At 29.8% G+C, this 26,357-nt stretch overlaps 1 protein-coding gene across 1 annotated transcript in view; it reads left to right on the forward strand.

Annotated features, from left to right (window-relative positions):
* Positions 1–8,971: 8,971 nt before the first annotated feature.
* DIP-epsilon (Dpr-interacting protein epsilon) overlaps positions 8,972–26,357 on the forward strand; it is a 353,851-nt gene continuing 336,465 nt past the window's right edge. The window contains exon 1 of the mRNA XM_065501297.1: positions 8,972–9,146. Coding sequence (XP_065357369.1) covers positions 9,011–9,146 — 136 coding nt within the window. The 5' untranslated portion in view covers positions 8,972–9,010. The remainder of the gene's footprint in view (positions 9,147–26,357) is intronic.

Raw genomic sequence — 26,357 nt, forward strand, 5'->3', positions numbered from 1 at the left:
CCCTGGTATATCAAAAACGCGAATATACACAAAGATCTAAACGTGCCCATTGTAAAAACTGAAATCTCGAAAAACGTACAAAAATATTTAAAAAAACTTGAAGTTCACCCAAACCCGCTGGCCCGCAACATATTAGATAACCGTGGCCACACTCGATTAAGAAGGAGGGACACAGCAGACCTAATCTAGAAGGAAGAATGCCAATTTAACCAAAACAACCATGAACACAAAATTTTTTCGTCCGGCACTGGCTGGACTAATTAAATAATAATATTAGATATAAGATTTGAACCACTTATTGTTAGTTCATTAAATAATGAAGATACAATAAATAAATGATGAAAAAAAAAAAAACTGTGGACGTTCGGATTCCAGTGGACCCGATCAACTAGCCTCTAGATATAGCCTTAACTTTAGTAGAGCGTTTGAATCTATTTGTCACGAGATTTTACTTAATAAATTATTTTCCAGCTTGATTGGTACATTTATTAGGGGTAGATCACAGGGATTAAATTTACGGGCCAAAAATTCATGTCAGTGAACCAAGTTTTGAAATCGACGTCTTCCGATCGGGATGAAATTATGCCTGTATGTTGAAATCACTTTTTCGATGCACCCAAACAAATTATATACATGATTCATACATCAATATACATATCTGGAATTATACCGGCTCGGTTGCTATTTTGACACAATCGGCCGACAAATGGCTGAGATATAAGGAAAAAATCTGGACAACTTCGATTTTGGATATATTTTTGATTTATATTTGGATTACTAAGAGCTAGTTTCTTACTTGTCAGTTAAACTCAGCTTAACACGCTGTTATATTAATCCTGAAACATATTTTGCCGCAATTTAACCAATGATTGTGTTTCTCACTAGTGGATTAATTTTGTTAGCATTGCCATACTTTTCAGTCAAATCACATGTTTATTCTTCAAATTTTTTCATATAAATATGGCAATACTATACATTTTATAAGAAAAAGCAACCGTGTTACATAACTTTTTTTGTAAATTTTAACTTTCTAAAAGAAAAATCGACATAAAAGTATATAAAATGTATATTAAAAATTATATTGATGTTAATAAAGCAAATAAAAACAAAGAGCTGCTGTGCTGAATTGTTTATTTTATTTTCCATCTGTTTGTGCTTTGGCATTTTATACTTAGGTTTAACTCACCAATGATGCTCAGTTAAACCTAGATTATATAGCATATAAACAATAAGTGAGAAACACAATTTTTAGTTTAATTTAGGTTTAAGCGAAGAATGTAGATTATCTCTATCCCAGAAACTAGCTCTAAGTCATTAATATAGACAATATGGATATCCAATGATAGATATTTCAAAGTCCAGTGCAACGATGTATATAAGGCTATAGTAAGTTGGACTTATAATGGGTCAAAATCGGGAAAAATATTTTTTAATCCGAATTTTTTTTCAACAAAAAAATTTTTTTGTCACAAATTTTTTTGTTACAAATTTAAAATAAAAAATTTTAAAATTAAAATAAAAAATTACAAAATTTAAAATTAAAAAAAAATGAAAAAAACTTTTTTAAAATAAACGAAAAAACTATTTCGAAAATAAAAAAAATAAAAATTTTAAAATAAAAAATATTAAAATTAAAATAAAAAATTTCAAAATTAAAATAAAAATAAAAAATTTTAAAATTAAAATAAAAAATTTCAAAATTAAAATAAAAAATTTTAAAATTAAAAAAAAATGAAAAAAACTTTTTTAAAATAAACGAAAAAACTATTTCGAAAATAAAAAAAAAAATTTTAAAAAATGTTGAAGAACAATATTGAAAAAAAATTAAATTTATTTTACCTAAAAATATATAAAAATTTTAGTTTAAAGTAAAATTTGGTCAAGGGTATATAAGATCAGCCGAATATAGCTCTCTTACTTGTTTTGTTATACAATTTTTTTTCACAAAGAAATTATTTTTTTTAATTTTTTTTTTAACTGAAAATATTGAAAATTTTTATTTTAAAGTAGAATTTGATGAAGGGTATATAAGATTCGGCAAAGCCGAATATAGCTACTTGTTTATTATTTTTTTTTTGCTCAAAATAAAGCTTAGGTCCATTCCTTTAAGAGCTTTTTGGTCGCTTGGTGGGATGCGAGCGGGATATCTATCAAAATAAATGTCTTTTAACTCAAGATATACAATTTTTGATTTAATAAGGGACCAAACAGCTTTTCAAGGAATAGAACTAAGCTTTGTTTTGAGCAAAAAAAAAAAATAATAATAATAAATAAAATAAAAAAGGGTCCATTTTGAAAAAAATTAACAAAGATTTTGATTTTGTAAAAAAATGCAATAATTTTATGTCTTCAAGGATAAGACCTAAGCTTTCGTTTGAGAGAAAAAAAGTAAAAAGTTTCTGATTTTGGAAAAAAATATTTTTTTTTTATTTCAATCTTTATCTTAAATATACTTTGGGGAAGGTTATATAAAATAGTCAGCCAAATATAGCTTTACCAAGTTTTAATTTTTTTTCAAAAAGGTATCAATAACTGTTTTTATCTATAATTATGAAAAACCAAAAGCGTCATGAATGAACAAGTACTTGATAGAAATATAAATAAAAATTAAATTAAATTTCTGTTTAAAACTTGAATTTAGGCCATTTTTTGCTGCTCTTGAAACAATAACTTTCCACTTCAATTATAAATTATTTTTCAACTGTTTAAACATTTAAATCTCTAAAAAAAAACTCAATTCCAAAAAAATCTTATATTTTTTGCTTCTAAAAAAATAAACAAATAAAATATAAACTAAATTCAAGTGTTGGCAAAAATAGTTGTCATCATGTAACGTAAAAAAAACCAAGAGAAGGTCATAAATGTTTATAAAAATATAAAAAAATCTCAACTCATGTCTACTATATATGTACATGTAAAACTGGATTTATTGTAAATGTGTAATATTGCATGACGATTTACACCAAAACTACTCTTCTAACAAAAAATCCACAATAAATAGAATAAAAAAATATTATTTGAAATAAAAATCAAATGTTAGTAATAAAAAAAATATCAAATAAACATGATTGTTTTGACAAAAACCATAGAGTTCTTGTACAGTAGATTTGTTTTATGGTTGTTTTTGTCAATGTCATGACAAATTTATAAATAATAAAAACAGGTTAGTAGGCTATAAACAGCTGTAAAATATCTTAGAAAACTCTAAAACCAAAACCATAATTAAACAGATTCAACATTTACGTATTTAAAAATACAACAACAATCAAATTTACAACAAAAAAATTTTCTTATAAGCTTTACAACAACAAGCTAAGAGTATATATTCGGCAATAATATAAAAAATGTGCATTTGAAAAAAAAATTCCAAATATGTTTAAGTACGTCTTACATTTTAGTCCATAATTTTAATTTTTGTAAACCGCTTTTGCTGATTTTCATATATGAAGTACCTAGCTCAATACTAAATATTTTAGAGGAATTTTATTCATTTTTGTTTTGTACTTTGGACGTGAGCGTGATTTACACAAACATAGAGATAGATATAGCTAAAATGCAAGAGAATTTGAAAAGGACCATGGATATAAAGGGAATTTGTGTGAGATATTAATATGAATATAAGATGTAAGATGTACCTTTTGGGTCTTCCAAAAATAGATTTCGAATGGTTGTCCGTCCATTAATTGACTTTATAGTGAAGTACGTAGGGTTACAAATGACTATTATAGAAACTGCAAACGGAGCGATTAACTTATATATGTGAAGGCTGATGAAGTGATTTTTATTTGTTTAAAATATAATAAATTGTACAATTAATACCTAACAATTTCACAAACATATTAAATTAACAAAAGGAATTAAGTACAAAACAAAAAACCACTTATTATAATAATATTGGAATATGAATATTCCTATTGACATTTAAAACTTCATAAAAATTTTCCTTAAATACACAGACACTTAAAACTCATTTGCTTATTAGCTATTGGAAAATTTCTTTAAAATGCCATGTTTGTATTGCTATATTTTAAAATGTAATACTATTATTGTTGTATGTAAACACAATTGTATAGGAAATTTTTGTGTTTTTTTTTTTGTATTTATAAATAAATTATAAGCTTATTAGCGTTTTTGATCAATAGAATACAATATGTACTCACTTTTTGTTTACGTACTACATTTATTTTAAGCCACACGGGCGTATGATTGTTGTGGGAAATAAATGAATGTTCATTATACGCACGGTGGGTATTAAATATTAAGTATACGTCATGTTATACAGGAATTAAAACTATAAATAATTCAGGAAATTTACATTTTAATGGTACAAATTAAATTTTTTTGCAATTTAAAATTAAACTTCAAATAGTTCTTTCATTTGTTAAGAAATAGTAGAATAAAGATTGTAAAAAGCAACGACCTTTGAATTTAAGGAATTTAAACCAAATACAACAAAATTTTAATTTTTAAGAAAATAACGATTGAATTATCCAATTATCCAAATGAAATCAAAATTATTGAATTTCTAGTTCAGTTCTAGTTCAGTTCTAGTTCAGTTCTAGTTCAGTTCTAGTTCAGTTCTAGTTCAGTTCTAGTTCAGTTCTAGTTCAGTTCTAGTTCAGTTCTAGTTCAGTTCTAGTTCAGTTCTAGTTCAGTTCTAGTTCAGTTCAGTTCTAGTTCAGTTCTAGTTCAGTTCTAGTTCAGTTCTAGTTCAGTTCTAGTTCAGTTCTAGTTCAGTTCTAGTTCAGTTCTAGTTCAGTTCTAGTTCAGTTCTAGTTCAGTTCTAGTTCAGTTCTAGTTCAGTTCTAGTTCAGTTCTAGTTCAGTTCTAGTTCAGTTCTAGTTCAGTTCTAGTTCAGTTCTAGTTCAGTTCTAGTTCAGTTCTAGTTCAGTTCTAGTTCAGTTCTAGTTCAGTTCTAGTTCAGTTCTAGTTCAGTTCTAGTTCAGTTCTAGTTCAGTTCTAGTTCAGTTCTAGTTCAGTTCTAGTTCAGTTCTAGTTCAGTTCTAGTTCAGTTCTAGTTCAGTTCTAGTTGAGTTCTAGTTCAGTTCTAGTTCAGTTCTAGTTCAGTTCTAGTTCAGTTCTAGTTCAGTTCTAGTTCAGTTCTAGTTCAGTTCTAGTTCAGTTCTAGTTCAGTTCTAGTTCAGTTCTAGTTCAGTTCTAGTTCAGTTCTAGTTCAGTTCTAGTTCAGTTCTAGTTCAGTTCTAGTTCAGTTCTAGTTCAGTTCTAGTTCAGTTCTAGTTCAGTTCTAGTTCAGTTCTAGTTCAGTTCTAGTTCAGTTCTAGTTCAGTTCTAGTTCAGTTCTAGTTCAGTTCTAGTTCAGTTCTAGTTCAGTTCTAGTTCAGTTCTAGTTCAGTTCTAGTTCAGTTCTAGTTCAGTTCTAGTTCAGTTCTAGTTCAGTTCTAGTTCAGTTCTAGTTCAGTTCTAGTTCAGTTCTAGTTCAGTTCTAGTTCAGTTCTAGTTCAGTTCTAGTTCAGTTCTAGTTCAGTTCTAGTTCAGTTCTAGTTCAGTTCTAGTTCAGTTCTAGTTCAGTTCTAGTTCAGTTCTAGTTCAGTTCTAGTTCAGTTCTAGTTCAGTTCTAGTTCAGTTCTAGTTCAGTTCTAGTTCAGTTCTAGTTCAGTTCTAGTTCAGTTCTAGTTCAGTTCTAGTTCAGTTCTAGTTCAGTTCTAGTTCAGTTCTAGTTCAGTTCTAGTTCAGTTCTAGTTCAGTTCTAGTTCAGTTCTAGTTCAGTTCTAGTTCAGTTCTAGTTCAGTTCTAGTTCAGTTCTAGTTCAGTTCTAGTTCAGTTCTAGTTCAGTTCTAGTTCAGTTCTAGTTCAGTTCTAGTTCAGTTCTAGTTCAGTTCTAGTTCAGTTCTAGTTCAGTTCTAGTTCAGTTCTAGTTCAGTTCTAGTTCAGTTCTAGTTCAGTTCTAGTTCAGTTCTAGTTCAGTTCTAGTTCAGTTCTAGTTCAGTTCTAGTTCAGTTCTAGTTCAGTTCTAGTTCAGTTCTAGTTCAGTTCTAGTTCAGTTCTAGTTCAGTTCTAGTTCAGTTCTAGTTCAGTTCTAGTTCAGTTCTAGTTCAGTTCTAGTTCAGTTCTAGTTCAGTTCTAGTTCAGTTCTAGTTCAGTTCTAGTTCAGTTCTAGTTCAGTTCTAGTTCAGTTCTAGTTCAGTTCTAGTTCAGTTCTAGTTCAGTTCTAGTTCAGTTCTAGTTCAGTTCTAGTTCAGTTCTAGTTCAGTTCTAGTTCAGTTCTAGTTCAGTTCTAGTTCAGTTCTAGTTCAGTTCTAGTTCAGTTCTAGTTCAGTTCTAGTTCAGTTCTAGTTCAGTTCTAGTTCAGTTCTAGTTCAGTTCTAGTTCAGTTCTAGTTCAGTTCTAGTTCAGTTCTAGTTCAGTTCTAGTTCAGTTCTAGTTCAGTTCTAGTTCAGTTCTAGTTCAGTTCTAGTTCAGTTCTAGTTCAGTTCTAGTTCAGTTCTAGTTCAGTTCTAGTTCAGTTCTAGTTCAGTTCTAGTTCAGTTCTAGTTCAGTTCTAGTTCAGTTCTAGTTCAGTTCTAGTTCAGTTCTAGTTCAGTTCTAGTTCAGTTCTAGTTCAGTTCTAGTTCAGTTCTAGTTCAGTTCTAGTTCAGTTCTAGTTCAGTTCTAGTTCAGTTCTAGTTCAGTTCTAGTTCAGTTCTAGTTCAGTTCTAGTTCAGTTCTAGTTCAGTTCTAGTTCAGTTCTAGTTCAGTTCTAGTTCAGTTCTAGTTCAGTTCTAGTTCAGTTCTAGTTCAGTTCTAGTTCAGTTCTAGTTCAGTTCTAGTTCAGTTCTAGTTCAGTTCTAGTTCAGTTCTAGTTCAGTTCTAGTTCAGTTCTAGTTCAGTTCTAGTTCAGTTCTAGTTCAGTTCTAGTTCAGTTCTAGTTCAGTTCTAGTTCAGTTCTAGTTCAGTTCTAGTTCAGTTCTAGTTCAGTTCTAGTTCAGTTCTAGTTCAGTTCTAGTTCAGTTCTAGTTCAGTTCTAGTTCAGTTCTAGTTCAGGTCTAGTTCAGTTCTAGTTCAGTTCTAGTTCAGTTCTAGTTCAGTTCTAGTTCAGTTCTAGTTCAGTTCTAGTTCAGTTCTAGTTCAGTTCTAGTTCAGTTCTAGTTCAGTTCTAGTTCAGTTCTAGTTCAGTTCTAGTTCAGTTCTAGTTCAGTTCTAGTTCAGTTCTAGTTCAGTTCTAGTTCAGTTCTAGTTCAGTTCTAGTTCAGTTCTAGTTCAGTTCTAGTTCAGTTCTAGTTCAGTTCTAGTTCAGTTCTAGTTCAGTTCTAGTTCAGTTCTAGTTCAGTTCTAGTTCAGTTCTAGTTCAGTTCTAGTTCAGTTCTAGTTCAGTTCTAGTTCAGTTCTAGTTCAGTTCTAGTTCAGTTCTAGTTCAGTTCTAGTTCAGTTCTAGTTCAGTTCTAGTTCAGTTCTAGTTCAGTTCTAGTTCAGTTCTAGTTCAGTTCTAGTTCAGTTCTAGTTCAGTTCTAGTTCAGGTTCTAGGTCAGGTTCCAGTTAAGGTTTAAGTTCAAGTTCAGCTTCTAGTACTGGTTCCAGTTCTGGTTCTAGTTCAGGAATGCGCGGATCCAGCGGGGAGGGGTGAAATAGGAATACCCCCCCTTAAAACCGAAAAGTTTTCAGGTTCTAGTTTTGGTTCAAGTTCAGCCTTGATTGAATCTAATTTAGGACCTACAATTGAAGTTAATGTAGGACTGTATAAAGATCTACGATTGAAGTTAATTTAGGACTGTATAACAACCTACGATTAAATATAAATTAAGACCTAAGATTGGAGCTAATTTAGGACTGTAATTTAGGACTGTATAAAATCTTGCGATTAAAGACAATTTAGGAATATACAAAGACCTACGACTAGAGCTAATTTAAGACTGCATAAAGTTCAGGTACTAGTTAAGATTTATTATAACTCACATATTTATCAACATTCCTATTATGTTTTTGATTTAAATAACATTATTATTTGAAAATATATTTTGCCTGTGATTAAAAGTCACAGTGAAAGTTCAGCAATGCTGCAATCTTTGTACTTTTTGTCAACCACATAATAATAATTATTTCATTATTAAATAATTATAATAATATTAAATTAACTTTTGCACATTTTGTTACAGATTAATGACAGCAACACAGTAACAACACAGGCAATAATAATAAAACGAACAAAAAGCCTCAAACATCAACAACAACGTCAAACAAACAGATGGTGTGTGGCAGATGGCGTTGTTTGAACAAAGAATGAATGAAAGAATGCATGAATGAATGAATGAGTGGCACAGCAGGCAGCATTTAAACATGACTATAAAAGTGAAAAGAATAACAGAATGAATGGGTGAATAAGTAAATGGATGGTAGTAGTGATACGCTAGTCATTTAAGGCATTTATAAATGTTATTAAATTGACAAATATTTTTGTGCAGTTTTATTAATAAAAAAAACAAACAAAAAATAAACCAACTACCGCCACAATAATGAAAAGAAAAAGTGTTAATTAATTGATAAAATATTTAAAGTTTTGCAAAAAAAAAAATTCATTATTAAAAATAATTATTTAAAAAGCCCACAAAATAAAAATAAACAATAAAAGTACATTGTGTTAAAATGACACAATTGGCCATTTTGAAATAAGTGGTTGGTTGTTAACAGCAGAAAAAAAAACTCTAGGGTAGACAAATTAAATTAATTAAAAATAATATAAATATTTTTTTTATTATTACAACAATCTCTTGAAAATTATAACAATTGCTTGTAAATTGTTTTATACAGCAGTAATAAATTAATTAAACATTTTTGTTGAACTGTAGTGTTTTTTGTAAAGTTTGTTTTGTTGCCTTTAACGGTGAAAACTATTTAAAAAGGAAGTTTTTTTTTACATAAAGAAATTAAAATTTTTGTAAAAGTTTAATATAAATTTCAATAATATAAAAAATACTTAATTGTTTGTTAATTAATTTGCTATAGTAGAAATCTTAAGCTTAAAAAATATAGCAAAATGTATATAAATTTAAAAAATCTTGTGAATTCAAGCTTAACAATGAGGACTAGATCCTTTGTGTATCATATATTGATTGTGTTCAGTTGGTCGTTGATGGTGTTTTGGCAAACGACCTATATACAGGGTGTGGCTGCGGGTGGTTCAACCTCTTCTGCTTCTAGTTCGGTTAATAATGGTAAGTGGACTTTAATATTTATTAATATATTTGTGTAATTCCGGAACTAGTAACCAAGCTATATTAGTAGCATAAAGATCTATGATGGAAATGGATTTCAAACCTACAATTGTTGCTAATTTATAACTGTAGAAAGCCCTGCGATTGATGCTAATTTAGGACTGTAGAAAGCCCTACGATTGATGCTAATTTAGGACTCTATAAAAACCTACGATAGAAACTGATTTCAAATCTACGATTGCTACTAATATAGGACTCTATAAAGTCCTGCGATTGATGCTAATTTAGGACTGTATAAATACCTAAGATTGAACCTTATTTAAGACCTACGATTGATGCTAATTTTGGACTGTATAAAGTCCTACTATAAATGCTAATTTAATACTGTATAAAGCCCTACTATTGACACTGATTTAGGACTGTATAAAGACTTATGATTGATGCTAATTTAGGACTGTTTAAAGACCTACGATTGATGTTAATTTAGGTCTGTATATAGACCTACGATTTATGTTAAATAATGACAGTAAAAGACTTACGATTGATGCTAATTTAGGACTGTATAAATACCTACGATTCAAGTTAATTTCAGATCTACAATTGATGATAATTTTGGACTGTGTAAAGACATATGATTGACGTTAATTTAGGACTGTATAAAGTCTTATGACTGACGTTAATTTAGGACTGTATAAAGACTTATCGTTGAAGCTGATTTAAGACTTGCGATTGATGCTAATTTAGGACTGTATAAAGACCTATGATTGACGTTAATTTAGGTCTGTATAAAGAATTATGATTGAAGCTGATTTAAGACCTGCGATTGATGCTAATTTAGGACTGTATAAAGACCTGAGATTGATGCTAATTTAGGACTGTAAGACTTATGATTGAAGCAGATTTAAGACCTGCGTTTGATGCTAATTTAGGACTGTATAAATACATATGAGTGATGCTAATTTAAGACTATATAAAGCCCTACGATTGATGCTAATTTAGGACTGTAGAAAGCCCTACGATTGATGCTAATTTAGGACTCTATAAAGACCTACGATAGAAACTGATTTCAAACCTACGATTGCTACTAATATAGGACTCTATAAAGTCCTACGGTTGACGTTAATTTAGGACTGTATAAAGACTTATGATTGAAGCTGATTTAAGACCTGCGATTGATGCTAATTTAGGACTGTATAAAAACCTATGATTGAAGTTATTTTAGGACTGTATAAAGACTTATCGTTGAAGCTGATTTAAGACTTGCGATTGATGCTAATTTAGGACTGTATAAAGACCTATGATTAACGTTAATTTAGGTCTGTATAAAGAATTATGATTGAAGCTGACTTAAGACCTGCGATTGATGCTAATTGAGGAATGTATAAAGACATATGAGTGATGCTAATTTAGGGCTGTATAAAGACCTGAGATTGATGCTAATTTAGGACTATAAGACTTATGATTGAAGCTCATTTAAGACCTGCGATTGATGCTAATTTAGGACTGTATAAAGACATATGAGTGATGCTAATTTAGGACTATATAAAGACCTACGATTAATTCTAATTTAGGATTGTATGAAGACCTATGATTGACGTTAATTTAGGACTGTATAAGGACTTATGATTGAAGCTGATTTAAGACCTGCGATTGATGCTAATTGAGGACTGTATAAATACATATGAGTGATGCTAATTTAGGACTATATAAAGACCTATGATTAATTCTAATTTAGGATTGTATAAAGACATACGATTGACGCTAATATAATACTGTATAAAGACCTACGATTGGTGCTATTTTGGGACTGTATAAGAGCTAGTTTAAGACATACGGTTGATTTTAATTTAGGACTGTATAAAACCTATGATTGAAGTTCATTTAATACATTCGATTGAGTCTAATTTAGGACTGTATAAACCCCTACGATTGAGTCTTATTTAAGATCTACGATTGATTATAATTTAGGACTGTAAAAAGAACTTCGATTGAAGATAATTTAAGACCTTCGATTGATGCTAGTTTAGGACTGTATAAAGTCTTACGATTAAAGCATATTTTGGACTAGATAAAGAGTTTCTATTAAGGCTTATTTAAAACTAATACATGACTGTTTAAAAATCTAATATTGAAGCTAAGTTTAGACTTCATAATAACTCTCTATTAAAGCTTATTTAAGACTGTGTAAAAAGCTACGATTAAAGCTATTACAAGACTGTATAAATGCGTACGTCTGATGCTAATATAAAGACCTACAAATCAGTCACATTTGAGAGGGATAAAGGCCTATATTTAAAGCTAATTTTAAATTAAATATACGCATATGATTCAAGTGAATATTGCCCTTTCCTATTCTTGTCTCTTGTCTCACATATAAAATTCTACATTAATTAATTTCATTTTAACTACAGATTTAATTACTTTTCAGAAAATAATAAAATAATTTTTGTACCACTGAAACCATTTTATTGTTGTTTCGAGTCTATTTAAGGCATTTAATTATTGATGAGCTGGTATATATTTTGTATATATTTATGGTATAATATGATGTGTTGATGATTGCAATCAACAACATACTGGGTATTATTATGATTATTATTATTTTCATTATTATATAGTTTTATTAATAAATGAAATGAATATTAAAATAAACTAGAGTTCCATAAAAAGGGGCCAGTAGAAAATTGATTCTCGAATTCTTTACTCATTGAACTGCTTTGAATTTCCCATACTTTTTCTTTAAAGACCTAAGATTAAAGCAAATTTAGGACATTATAAAGACCTTTGTATTTTTGTTTCCAAATTTCCTACCATCCTCATTGTTCATTTAATATTCATGAAGTGCATGAACATTTGATATAAGTTTGTTAGTGTGTTCATTTTTTTTTGTTGTGTAATGAATATTTTACAAAATAATTTTTAATTATTGTTGAAAATAATACAAAACTTAATTTAATTTACAAACAAAAAATTGTTGAATATAAAAATAAAATTTGCATTTTATTCCTGAAAAAGCTACACAAATTGGGGAAATAATAATTAAATGAAATTAGAACAGGTTAAAGGACATTGAAAATAAATTAAAGAAATTTAAGTTTCAAATAGAATAAATTGAATTTTAATGTATTTTTCAGGCCATTGTGCAAAAAATTTAAAAAAAATATGTTTGTAATTGAAATATGTTTTGATGACAGGAATCCTGTTAATATTATTTTGTTAACATTCCCTTAAATTGTTACAAATCCTAATCTAATTCTACCTTTTTTCATATTGCTTCGCAACCATATGCCCTGCTTAAATAAACACAAATATCTCATACACATATTGTTAACATAATTATTTGCTAATGATATTTTAACACTTGTTAGAAAGTATAAAGGACTAAAACAAAACAAAAGTACAAAATTCTCAAACAAATAAACCTAAACTAAACCCCCAGTAACACTTAGCCAACCATACGTATATTTATGTTAATATCCAACAAATATTGTTTGGCATCACAACCCCTCAAATATATAAACAAAACCATAAAAATGTTTCCGTTTCCTTGTTAGACCCGCAAAAAAGGCAACGCAAAAAAAAAAGAACAATGAACAGATTTTTCATGTTAAGTGTCAGTTTTTGGTATGTAAAGCATCGTGTCATTCATATACATACACACACAAAAAACACACACTTATACACTTGAAACAGTGAGAGAAAAAACACACGCACACTTATATTGTACAAACACTTGTAAACTTAACACTCACTCATTTCTATACACTCATATATTTTTACACTGTCTGCTTTCAAAATTGTGTGTGTGAATATTAGGTTGGCCCTTATTAGCAAAGTTTTTTTTTAAGTTTTGAGTTTAGGACTGTATAAATACATTTAGGACTGTATAAAGACCTACAATTGAAGCTAACTTAGGACTGTATAAAGACTTACGATTGAAGTTAACTCAGGACTGTATAAAGACCTGATATTGAAGCTAACTTAGGACTATATAAACAATTACGATTCAAGTTAACTTAGTACTGTATAAAGACCTGCAATTGAAGCTAACTTAGGACTGTATAAATACCTACGATCGAAGCTAACTTAGGACTGTATACAGACCTGATATTGAAGCTAATTTAGGACTGTATAAAGACTTGAAATTGAAGCTAATTTAGGACTGATAAAGACCTATGATTGAAGTTACCTTAGAACTGCGTATAACCTACTATTGAAGCTAACTTAGGACTGTATAAACACCTGCAATTAAAGCTAACTTAGGACTGTATAAATACTTGCTAGTGAAGCTTACGTACTACTGTATTAAGACCTGCAATTGAAGCTAACTTATTACTGTATAAATAATTGAAATTTAAGCTAAATTAGGACTGTTTAAAGACCTGAAATTTATGCTAAATTTGGACTGTATAAAGTATTACGATTGAAGTTAGTTTAGGACTGTATGAAGACCTGCAATTGAAGCTGACTTAGGACTGTATAAAGACCTACAACTGAAGCAAACTTAGGAATGTATAATGACTTTAATATTGAAGATAGTGTTAGACCTACGATTGAAGTTAACTTAGGACTGTAAATTGACCTGCAATTTAAGCTAGCTTAGGACTGTATAAAGACCTGAGATTGAAGAAAATTTAGAACTGTAGAAAGACCTACATATTAAAGACAGTTTTAGAACTACCTCAGGCCTGTATAATGACCTACAATTAAGGCTAACTTAGTACTGTATAAAGACCTGTAATTGATGTTATCTTGGGACTGTATAAAAACCTACGATTGAAAGTAACTTAGAACTGTATGAAGACCTACAACTAAAGCTAACTAGTACTGTATAAAGACCTGTAATTGAAGCTGACATAGTACTGTATAAAGACCTGGACTTGAAACTGACTAAGGACTGTATAAAAACCTACAACTGGAGCTAACTTAGGACTGTATAAAGAATTACGATTGAAGGTAGCTTAGGACTGTATAAAGACCTGTGATTGAAGCTTAATGGAAGGTATTTTTGTACTGTATAGAGACTTACGATTGAAGCTGATTTAAGAATTTCGATTAAAGCTATTTTTGAACTGTGTAAAGACCTCCAAGTGAATCTACTTTTGGACTGTATAAAGACTTTCGATTTGAGACTGTACAAAGGCCTTCTATTGAATCTGATTTATGACTGTATAAACTCATACCATTGAAGCTAACTTAGGTGTGTATATAAACAACTGCTTAAGGAAAATTTAATTTCTGAAAAATACATTTCCTAGTCTATTTTCTAATAGTTGATTTCAAATTGTTTTTGTAGAATGCCGCCCTAATATACAAGCGTATTTATGTGTGTAAGTGGTTTTGTATTAAAAACACTCATGTGCCAAATTAAGTGTAATTTTTATTATATTTACAACCATTCTGTATATTTTCTTCTTTTTTTAATGTTTGGCTCTTGTAAAATTATACAAAAATTTTTATATTTTGATAAATGTCAAGTGTTCGAGCTTTTGTTCTTGTTGTTGTTGCTTTATTGTTGTTTGCTGTCATAAAGTAGCAGCTAAGTGAAGCGTTGTGGTGAGGTGAGGTGGGAGCTGTATGAAAAGGCCCAACAAATGGTATTATTTTTTGTAATGTAAAACAGTGATTCCCTGAAAATGTTCGTATTGTTTTTGTTATAATAAAAGATGTGAAAGTTGGGGGTAATCACAGTTTAGTAAGAATTCAGAGGCACAAAGAAAACATGGGTAAATACTTATAAATTGAATTAATGAATTGTAAACCAATATATTTTAAATATTATGCTTTTGCCAAATATCAAGACAAAATCAGCAAGTTAATTGAATTTTTTGATTTTGCATATAAAAATCGATATTTGGTGGGAAATATGAGTGATCACAGATTATTGTCCTTTTTTCTCTAGGACCTCTTTCTCATGATCTATGAGCGATCACAGATTATTGTACGTTTGCTTCTAGGTCCTCTTATTAACGATATATGAGTGATTTGATGGGAAATATGAGTGATCACAGATTATTGTCCTTTTGCTTCTAGGACCTCTTATTAACGATATATGAGTAATTTTAGATTTTTCATATAAAAATCGATATTTGGTTGGAAATTACAGATTATTTTCTCCTTTCCTCTAGGACCTCTTATTAACAAAATTAGTGATTTTAGATTTTTCATATAAAATCGATATTTGGTTGGAAATATGAGTGATCACAGATTATTGTCCTTTTGCTTCTAGGTCCTCTTATTACTGATCTATGCGGGATTTTAGATTTTTCATATAAAAATCGATATTTGATGGGAAATATGAGTGATCACAGTTTATTGTCCATTTGCTTCTAGGTCCTCTTATTACTGATCTATGCGGAATTTTAGATTTTTCATATAAAAATCGATATTTGATGGGAAATATGAGTGATCACAGATTATTGTCCTTTTGCTTCTAGGATATCTTATTAATCTTATATGAGTGAATTAAGATTATTCATATAAAAATCGATATTTGATGGGAAATATGAGTGATCACAGATTATTGTTCTTTTTCCTCTAGGACCTTTTATTAGCGATCTATGAGTGATTTAAGATTTTTCATATAAAAATCGATATTTGGTGGGAAATAAGAGTGATCGCAGATTATTTTCCTTTTTCCTCTACGACCTCTTATTAACGATATATGAGAGATTTTAGATTTTTCGTATAAGAATCGATATTTGGTGGGAAATATGAGTGATCACAGTTTATTGTCCATTTGCTTCTAGGATCTCTTTCTCATGATCTATGAGTGATTTGAGATTTTCCATATAAGATTCGATATTTGCTGGGAAGTATGAGTCATCACAGATTATTGTCCTTTTTCCTTTAGGTCCTCTTATTAACGATTAATTTTACTGCCAAACTCTGATTACCCCTACATTTGTTTACTCACCGAAATTTCAAAACTTTTGCTGTGTTTTTCTTTAACTAAGAAGGGGGCATAAATTAGTTTTAAACACAAAAAAAAAATTCTATGAATAATTTATAAGATAAAATCAAAAAGCCAAGCAATACAGCAATCAGAAAGAGAGGAGTTAACGAGAATAAAATAAATTTGTAATGATTTGTAATATAATGCCTAAAGGTCGCCAGATAACAATTATACATAATTAATTGATAAATAATAGAAAAAAGAGAAATTAAGTACTAAAACAAAATGAAATAATTGCTAAAGAGACTAAATCTAATAAGAAGATAGGTAGAGCAATAACTTTAGAAATAATGTTGGCATTTAAATGCTGACATAATTGTAAATTTTTTAAATATAATTTGGTTGGAAACTTGAAAGCTAGAAGTTAGGTAAAGAAGGCAGATAAACAATCTATATTTGAAAGAGACTTTATTTATATTAGTTCATTTCTTACTAATTGACTAATCATAAATAATAATTTTGAACATTCTTGCAACTGAGTAGACTGTTGCATTTTAGAATTTGGACAATATGCACCAGTGGCGAATGTACCCCACCTCTTCCAGTTCTATAATCTAGTCGCTTTTTTATTTTTATTTAATGAAAATGTCTATATATATGATTTACTATGCACTTATATGAATTTTTACTTCTTTCCATAGATTTTCTGACTTTGAGCCTCCCTGGCATAGCCAAGCTTTGTTACCAGTGTGAATATAAATGTTAATTTTGAAAAAGTTTTGTATTTCAATGTATGTTTCTAAAGCAAGCCTTAGTTGCCTTGGCAAATATATACCCCAGGCCTCTTGAAATACAATACAATGAAAAATTCTTATTTAAAACCTCATCTTTATTAATTTCAAATCTGTCTCTGCTTTGCATTATTTCTTAATTTTTATTATTTACATTTTCTTACAATTCCAAGTAATTTTATTACACATTTTGTTTGGCTTCAACTTTGAAACTGTCTATACTAGACATTTTAATTTATGTGAGTAAATAGAAAGTAGTATGAATTTTTTATTATTGTTTTGTAGCCTAGAGTGTTATTATTGTATTAACTTTAATAATTACCATAACAATAAATTGTGTAAACACAGGCACACAAACAAATACTTACATATGTAGGTAAAAAATCACAAGTCTTATATATATATATATATATATATATATATACCCAGCAGTTTTGGGAGAAGGTTAAGTATTACATTTCATAAGGTTTACATTCCTTAATCTGTTATTATCATATTTGTAGAACATTCTATGGTTCGATTTATGTTGGTTCTCATTAAAAATTGCGTTTTTATAAAATTAGTCCAAATTAATATTAATCATACGCAACCAGGAACAAATTTACAAATTTTAAAATTTCTTTAAAACTGTTGGAGATTTTAAAATTGTTGCTACATCTCAAGAATGACCAAAGACTTTTAAGTAATTTACAACATAAAATACTATTTAAATTTAACTACCAACAGAATTGGGAGTGTAAGAAAAAATTACAAAACAATTTGTTAAAGAAATTATCTTTATTAATTGCTCTAAGCTTACGAAATCACTACAGCTTGCTTTAGCAAGGGACAGTAAAGTGATGAATACCCCTTTGTCTAACATGATGTAGAAAAATTATGATGTCTGTTTTTTTTGATTACAAAAATCTGGTTAAAATGAATAATTTTTAAAATCTTTTTATAACTGTTTTTTTAAAAATTAAATAAATATTGTAATGATATTCCTTAATGTGCTGTTAACATATTTCTAGAACATTGTATTGCTGGTTTAAGCTTGCTTCCCGGTAAAAATTACGTTTTAATAAAAATTTTAAAAATTAATATTAATCATACGCACCTATAAAAAAATTTACAAATTTTGAAATTTCTTTAAAAATGATGGAGATTTTAAAAATTTTGCTGCAGTTTAATAAAGACTAAAGTGTTTTAAGTGATTTGTAATTTAAAATAAAATTTTAATACATTTTTTTTGTACAAATATTTGAATATTTGAAAAAAATCCTAAATCGTTGGTTCGAGACACTTAAATAAAACTGAAGGGTAAATATATTTATACACACTTTAACATACATACAGATATTCAAAAAGATTACATTTTCATATTAAAATTGACATCATAAGTAAACAATATTTAATTGCATACGTTTTATGAAATAATTTAAAAAAAATATTTTCGAAATTTTCGAATATACTTAGTATATTTAAAGTTAAATTTAAACACAATCAGACATAAATACATAAAGATATCAGAACATATTCCACATACACAATTAAACATCAACATGTTCATTTATTAAGGCTACTAATAGCTTCAACTATAAGAGAAGGCTGTCCAAGAAGTTCTTTAAATTTAAGGAAAAATACAATTGATTATGAATGAAGATTTTATAAACTACTTCTTAGGGGGGAAATCTGTTTTGCTATACAAATTAACACAAAATATTTCTAAATCCCTTTGATGACTACCCTTTGATATATACACATATTGATAAACAAAATATGTTCATATTCGTTTATATCCACACATAAGTAAGTTTTGTATTTAAACACATGTATGTAGGCCCAGAAAACAACATTTCGTACAATATTTTATGTCAGACAATATGGTTTTAAGCCAAATACCAGAATAGTAATGTAAATGACATAATTTTAAGCATAAAGATTTACAAATAACAAAAGGAAGAGTTAAAATTTAACAAATGTCCTATATCTTAACTACTCTGAATGTGGAAAACAGAGTTGTCACAAAAAATGTGGTCATTAAGGGGTAAAGAAATTTTGAAAATTTATTTGTAAACTATAATTCAAAATGTCTTCTTCTGGAAGAATCATTACTGACTTCAATCTCCTATGAAGTCCTTAGAAAATCCTCAACTGTGTTGCAGCATCTTTCATCCTTTTTGAATCCATATTCCCAATCCTTTACTACAGACCTGTAATATATAAGTATCCATAAGCAGAAAATCTCACATACATATATATCTGTTTATTTATAAATTTCGCTGGTGAGAAAATTAAAATGAGATGATAAAAATACGTTTGCTTACAAAGAACCATTATATATATTATTATAAAAACCTACTTTTAATAATTACTTTTTTAATTTCTGTTAATTGTGTTTTCTGTGGTTTGTAAATATTTTTCCTGTACATTGCTTTTTTTTTATGAGGGATTTTCGTCTGTGTGTCTGTGAGATTTTTTTTTTAATACTCATAATATCCTTGGGTTATGATTGTAATACAAATTGCAAAAAAGAATAAAATTCTTAATGATAATATTGAATTTCATGACATTTTAATTGTAGACAATTAAGATACTTACATACATTTAAAAAAAACTGGCAGCAAAAAATAATGTGAGACAAAAAATTTAATAGACATAAGGACAAGTGGTTTATGTGGAAAATGATAAATGGAATACAAAATTTGTATACAAATTGTGATACAATGCTTAAAGAATTCAAAAGCCAAATACAAAATTTAAAGATTTCTAAACAAGTTCATTTATAGTTCAGTTCAGTTCTAGTTCAGTTCTAGTTCAGTTCTAGTTCAGTTCTAGTTCAGTTCTAGTTCAGTTCTAGTTCAGTTCTAGTTCAGTTCTAGTTCAGTTCTAGTTCAGTTCTAGTTCAGTTCTAGTTCAGTTCTAGTTCAGTTCTAGTTCAGTTCTAGTTCAGTTCTAGTTCAGTTCTAGTTCAGTTCTAGTTCAGTTCTAGTTCAGTTCTAGTTCAGTTCTAGTTCAGTTCTAGTTCAGTTCTAGTTCAGTTCTAGTTCAGTTCTAGTTCAGTTCTAGTTCAGTTCTAGTTCAGTTCTAGTTCAGTTCTAGTTCAGTTCTAGTTCAGTTCTAGTTCAGTTCTAGTTCAGTTCTAGTTCAGTTCTAGTTCAGTTCTAGTTCAGTTCTAGTTCAGTTCTAGTTCAGTTCTAGTTCAGTTCTAGTTCAGTTCTAGTTCAGTTCTAGTTCAGTTCTAGTTCAGTTCTAGTTCAGTTCTAGTTCAGTTCTAGTTCAGTTCTAGTTCAGTTCTAGTTCAGTTCTAGTTCAGTTCTAGTTCAGTTCTAGTTCAGTTCTAGTTCAGTTCTAGTTCAGTTCTAGTTCAGTTCTAGTTCAGTTCTAGTTCAGTTCTAGTTCAGTTCTAGTTCAGTTCTAGTTCAGTTCTAGTTCAGTTCTAGTTCAGTTCTAGTTCAGTTCTAGTTCAGTTCTAGTTCAGTTCTAGTTCAGTTCTAGTTCAGTTCTAGTTCAGTTCTAGTTCAGTTCTAGTTCAGTTCTAGTTCAGTTCTAGTTCAGTTCTAGTTCAGTTCTAGTTCAGTTCTAGTTCAGTTCTAGTTCAGTTCTAGTTCAGTTCTAGTTCAGTTCTAGTTCAGTTCTAGTTCAGTTCTAGTTCAGTTCTAGTTCAGTTCTAGTTCAGTTCTAGTTCAGTTCTAGTTCAGTTCTAGTTCAGTTCTAGTTTAGTTCTAGTTCAGTTCTAGTTCAGTTCTAGTTCAGTTCTAGTTCAGTTCTAGTTCAGTTCTAGTTCAGTTCTAGTTCAGTTCTAGTTCAGTTCTAGTTCAGTTCTAGTTCAGTTCTAGTTCAGTTCTAGTTCAGTTCTAGTTCAGTTCTAGTTCAGTTCTAGTTCAGTTCTAGTTCAGTTCTAGTTCAGTTCTAGTTCAGTTCTAGTTCAGTTCTAGTTCAGTTCTAGTTCAGTTCTAGTTCAGTTCTAGTTCAGTTCTAGTTCAGTTCTAGTTCAGTTCTAGTTCAGTTCTAGTTCAGTTCTAGTTCAGTTCTAGTTCAGTTCTAGTTCAGTTCTAGTTCAGTTCTAGTTCAGTTCTAGTTCAGTTCTAGTTCAGTTCTAGTTCAGTTCTAGTTCAGTTCTAGTTCAGTTCTAGTTCAGTTCTAGTTCAGTTCTAGTTCAGTTCTAGTTCAGTTCTAGTTCAGTTCTAGTTCAGTTCTAGTTCAGTTCTAGTTCAGTTCTAGTTCAGTTCTAGTTCAGTTCTAGTTCAGTTCTAGTTCAGTTCTAGTTCAGTTCTAGTTCAGTTCTAGTTCAGTTCTAGTTCAGTTCTAGTTCAGTTCTAGTTCAGTTCTAGTTCAGTTCTAGTTCAGTTCTAGTTCAGTTCTAGTTCAGTTCTAGTTCAGTTCTAGTTCAGTTCTAGTTCAGTTCTAGTTCAGTTCTAGTTCAGTTCTAGTTCAGTTCTAGTTCAGTTCTAGTTCAGTTCTAGTTCAGTTCTAGTTCAGTTCTAGTTCAGTTCTAGTTCAGTTCTAGTTCAGTTCTAGTTCAGTTCTAGTTCAGTTCTAGTTCAGTTCTAGTTCAGTTCTAGTTCAGTTCTAGTTCAGTTCTAGTTCAGTTCTAGTTCAGTTCTAGTTCAGTTCTAGTTCAGTTCTAGTTCAGTTCTAGTTCAGTTCTAGTTCAGTTCTAGTTCAGTTCTAGTTCAGTTCTAGTTCAGTTCTAGTTCAGTTCTAGTTCAGTTCTAGTTCAGTTCTAGTTCAGTTCTAGTTCAGTTCTAGTTCAGTTCTAGTTCAGTTCTAGTTCAGTTCTAGTTCAGTTCTAGTTCAGTTCTAGTTCAGTTCTAGTTCAGTTCTAGTTCAGTTCTAGTTCAGTTCTAGTTCAGTTCTAGTTCAGTTCTAGTTCAGTTCTAGTTCAGTTCTAGTTCAGTTCTAGTTCAGTTCTAGTTCAGTTCTAGTTCAGTTCTAGTTCAGTTCTAGTTCAGTTCTAGTTCAGTTCTAGTTCTAGTTCAGTTCTAGTTCAGTTCTAGTTCAGTTCTAGTTCAGTTCTAGTTCAGTTCTAGTTCAGTTCTAGTTCAGTTCTAGTTCAGTTCTAGTTCAGTTCTAGTTCAGTTCTAGTTCAGTTCTAGTTCAGTTCTAGTTCAGTTCTAGTTCAGTTCTAGTTCAGTTCTAGTTCAGTTCTAGTTCTAGTTCTAGTTCTAGTTCTAGTTCTAGTTCTAGTTCTAGTTCTAGTTCTAGTTCTAGTTCTAGTTCTAGTTCTAGTTCTAGTTCTAGTTCTAGTTCTAGTTCTAGTTCTAGTTCTAGTTCTAGTTCTAGTTCTAGTTCTAGTTCTAGTTCTAGTTCTAGTTCTAGTTCTAGTTCTAGTTCTAGTTCTAGTTCTAGTTCAGTTCAGTTCTAGTTCAGTTCAGTTCAGTTCAGTTCTAGTTCAGTTCAGTTCAGTTCTAGTTCAGTTCTAGTTCAGTTCTAGTTCAGTTCTAGTTCAGTTCTAGTTCAGTTCTAGTTCAGTTCTAGTTCAGTTCTAGTTCAGTTCTAGTTCAGTTCTAGTTCAGTTCTAGTTCAGTTCTAGTTCAGTTCTAGTTCAGTTCTAGTTCAGTTCTAGTTCAGTTCTAGTTCAGTTCTAGTTCAGTTCTAGTTCAGTTCTAGTTCAGTTTTAGTTCAGTTCTAGTTCAGTTCTAGTTCAGTTCTAGTTCAGTTCTAGTTCAGTTCTAGTTCAGTTCTAGTTCAGTTCTAGTTCAGTTCTAGTTCAGTTCTAGTTCAGTTCTAGTTCAGTTCTAGTTCAGTTCTAGTTCAGTTCTAGTTCAGTTCTAGTTCAGTTCTAGTTCAGTTCTAGTTCAGTTCTAGTTCAGTTCTAGTTCAGTTCTAGTTCAGTTCTAGTTCAGTTCTAGTTCAGTTCTAGTTCAGTTCTAGTTCAGTTCTAGTTCAGTTCTAGTTCAGTTCTAGTTCAGTTCTAGTTCAGTTCTAGTTCAGTTCTAGTTCAGTTCTAGTTCAGTTCTAGTTCAGTTCTAGTTCAGTTCTAGTTCAGTTCTAGTTCAGTTCTAGTTCAGTTCTAGTTCAGTTCTAGTTCAGTTCTAGTTCAGTTCTAGTTCAGTTCTAGTTCAGTTCTAGTTCAGTTCTAGTTCAGTTCTAGTTCAGTTCTAGTTCAGTTCTAGTTCAGTTCTAGTTCAGTTCTAGTTCAGTTCTAGTTCAGTTCTAGTTCAGTTCTAGTTCAGTTCTAGTTCAGTTCTAGTTCAGTTCTAGTTCAGTTCTAGTTCAGTTCTAGTTCAGTTCTAGTTCAGTTCTAGTTCAGTTCTAGTTCAGTTCTAGTTCAGTTCTAGTTCAGTTCTAGTTCAGTTCTAGTTCAGTTCTAGTTCAGTTCTAGTTCAGTTCTAGTTCAGTTCTAGTTCAGTTCTAGTTCAGTTCTAGTTCAGTTCTAGTTCAGTTCTAGTTCAGTTCTAGTTCAGTTCTAGTTCAGTTCTAGTTCAGTTCTAGTTCAGTTCTAGTTCAGTTCTAGTTCAGTTCTAGTTCAGTTCTAGTTCAGTTCTAGTTCAGTTCTAGTTCAGTTCTAGTTCAGTTCTAGTTCAGTTCTAGTTCAGTTCTAGTTCAGTTCTAGTTCAGTTCTAGTTCAGTTCTAGTTCAGTTCTAGTTCAGTTCTAGTTCAGTTCTAGTTCAGTTCTAGTTCAGTTCTAGTTCAGTTCTAGTTCAGTTCTAGTTCAGTTCTAGTTCAGTTCTAGTTCAGTTCTAGTTCAGTTCTAGTTCAGTTCTAGTTCAGTTCTAGTTCAGTTCTAGTTCAGTTCTAGTTCAGTTCTAGTTCAGTTCTAGTTCAGTTCTAGTTCAGTTCTAGTTCAGTTCTAGTTCAGTTCTAGTTCAGTTCTAGTTCAGTTCTAGTTCAGTTCTAGTTCAGTTCTAGTTCAGTTCTAGTTCAGTTCTAGTTCAGTTCTAGTTCAGTTCTAGTTCAGTTCTAGTTCAGTTCTAGTTCAGTTCTAGTTCAGTTCTAGTTCAGTTCTAGTTCAGTTCTAGTTCAGTTCTAGTTCAGTTCTAGTTCAGTTCTAGTTCAGTTCTAGTTCAGTTCTAGTTCAGTTCTAGTTCAGTTCTAGTTCAGTTCTAGTTCAGTTCTAGTTCAATTCTAGTTCAGTTCTAGTTCAGTTCTAGTTCAGTTCTAGTTCAGTTCTAGTTCAGTTCTAGTTCAATTCTAGTTCAGTTCTAGTTCAGTTCTAGTTCAGTTCTAGTTCAGTTCTAGTTCAGTTCTAGTTCAGTTCTAGTTCAGTTCTAGTTCAGTTCTAGTTCAGTTCTAGTTCAGTTCTAGTTCAGTTCTAGTTCAGTTCTAGTTCAGTTCTAGTTCAGTTCTAGTTCAGTTCTAGTTCAGTTCTAGTTCAGTTCTAGTTCAGTTCTAGTTCAGTTCTAGTTCAGTTCTAGTTCAGTTCTAGTTCAGTTCTAGTTCAGTTCTAGTTCAGTTCTAGTTCAGTTCTAGTTCAGTTCTAGTTCAGTTCTAGTTCAGTTCTAGTTCAGTTCTAGTTCAGTTCTAGTTCAGTTCTAGTTCAGTTCTAGTTCAGTTCTAGTTCAGTTCTAGTTCAGTTCTAGTTCAGTTCTAGTTCAGTTCTAGTTCAGTTCTAGTTCAGTTCTAGTTCAGTTCTAGTTCAGTTCTAGTTCAGTTCTAGTTCAGTTCTAGTTCAGTTCTAGTTCAGTTCTAGTTCAGTTCTAGTTCAGTTCTAGTTCAGTTCTAGTTCAGTTCTAGTTCAGTTCTAGTTCAGTTCTAGTTCAGTTCTAGTTCAGTTCTAGTTCAGTTCTAGTTCAGTTCTAGTTCAGTTCTAGTTCAGTTCTAGTTCAGTTCTAGTTCAGTTCTAGTTCAGTTCTAGTTCAGTTTTAAATCAGTTATTGTTCTCTTTAAAAAAATTAAAAACGATTATATTTTAATGTGAAAAGCATTCATTTTATTAGAATTATTGTACATTAAACTGGAATTTAGTAATAGAGTATTTGTTCTCTCTGAAGATTCAGATAATAATCCGTAGAAAAATATATTGTAGTAGTGATAATTCTTAGTAACTTTCATTTCATTACACTTTTATATTTTCGCCCCTTTTTTGCTTGCCAAGCTTTCGCACTTAACTTTAAATCTCTATAATTCCCAAGTTTTATACCTTCTTTTTCAACCTCCTTCAATCACAGTGAAAACAACTAAATGCCAGACTTAAACTTGATTTTATTCATAAAGAACATATTTTATTTTTGCCATAACATAAAATATAATAAACTCTATTTTTATTTCAAACCATTGTAAATATTTTTCAATATGTGCGGTTACTAAGACTCCCCCTACTCCAGCTGGCGGTTGGAATATTGTGTGAGTAAAGCTGTTCCTAAAAATGTACAAACGAACACAAAACACATGTTGTTAACAATATATTTTCAAGTGGCTTTAGGGTATTAGACATGATTTAAACATGAGTACGTTTGTTATATATTTTGTTGAAAAACAGCAAAACAAAACGAACAAATCACTAACAATCAGGACTTAACAATGAAAAAAATAACAACAAATTTGTATAGATGTATTCTTTATTTTTTTTTTGTTGAAAAAATCAATTGCTTTTATTTTCGATTTAAATATAAGCAAATTTGTATAAAAAATGTGAAAGAATTACGTTGTATTTTATTATTTTTTAACAAGCACCTGTTTGTGTTTTGTTTAGATTTTATAAATATTTATATGGAAATAATAGAAATACTAAAATATTTGGAAAGTTTAAATTCATTTGTTATGGAATTATTTTAAACATTATGGATATGTTTAGTAGTTGGAATATAATTTGCATTTTTGTAATATTACTATGAAATTCATATTAATCATACGCCATGTATGGTAAATATTAAACAATTTTATTTTGTAGCGCCTTCTCTTTCATTTTAGTTTTGAAAATTAAATCGATTGACAAGGATTCAGTGTCTTCACTTCACCAAAAACATTCGTAGGTATAGGTTATTTGGTTTCCTCTTTAATATAGTTAAAATTTTCTCGAAGTTTTGGTCTCAATTTAAAATCGCTTAATTTCTGTATAAATTAATGTAATATTTATATGAAATAAATTTTATTTTCTCTCTCTTTATTTAAACCATGTTTCACATAAAATATTTTATATTTTTAACTAAAACAGTAACGCTAATTTAACTTTAATAAAAATTTCCAAGGCCATGTTTTTCAGCCACTCTCCCAAATTGCAGGTTTTTACATTTTTATATAAAAGTTTCTTTTTAAGTATTTTTCTGTTTTAAAAACCCACAAAACTCTTAAAAGTAGCCTTTCATTTAAATATTTTCATAAAAAGCCCAAATGTATGCTTTACATTTTTTGGCGTTTGTAATAATTCAAAAGTTTTTTTTCATACCAAAAAAAAAAAACATAATTTTTTATAACAATTATAAACATAACTGCATTTTGCGTTGTATCTTTATGTTTATTTTTGTTTTCTTTGTACAAACCCCAAAAAGTATGCTTTAATTTTATTTAAACTTGTAACCTTTTTACCTTTTGTAGGTTTATGGATTTCTGCTATTTTAAACATTTTACATTTTACTTTATATTAAGATAAAATTTATTTT

Source organism: Calliphora vicina, chromosome 2 (assembly GCF_958450345.1).
Source record: "Calliphora vicina chromosome 2, idCalVici1.1, whole genome shotgun sequence".
Taxonomy (NCBI): Eukaryota; Metazoa; Arthropoda; class Insecta; order Diptera; family Calliphoridae; genus Calliphora; species Calliphora vicina.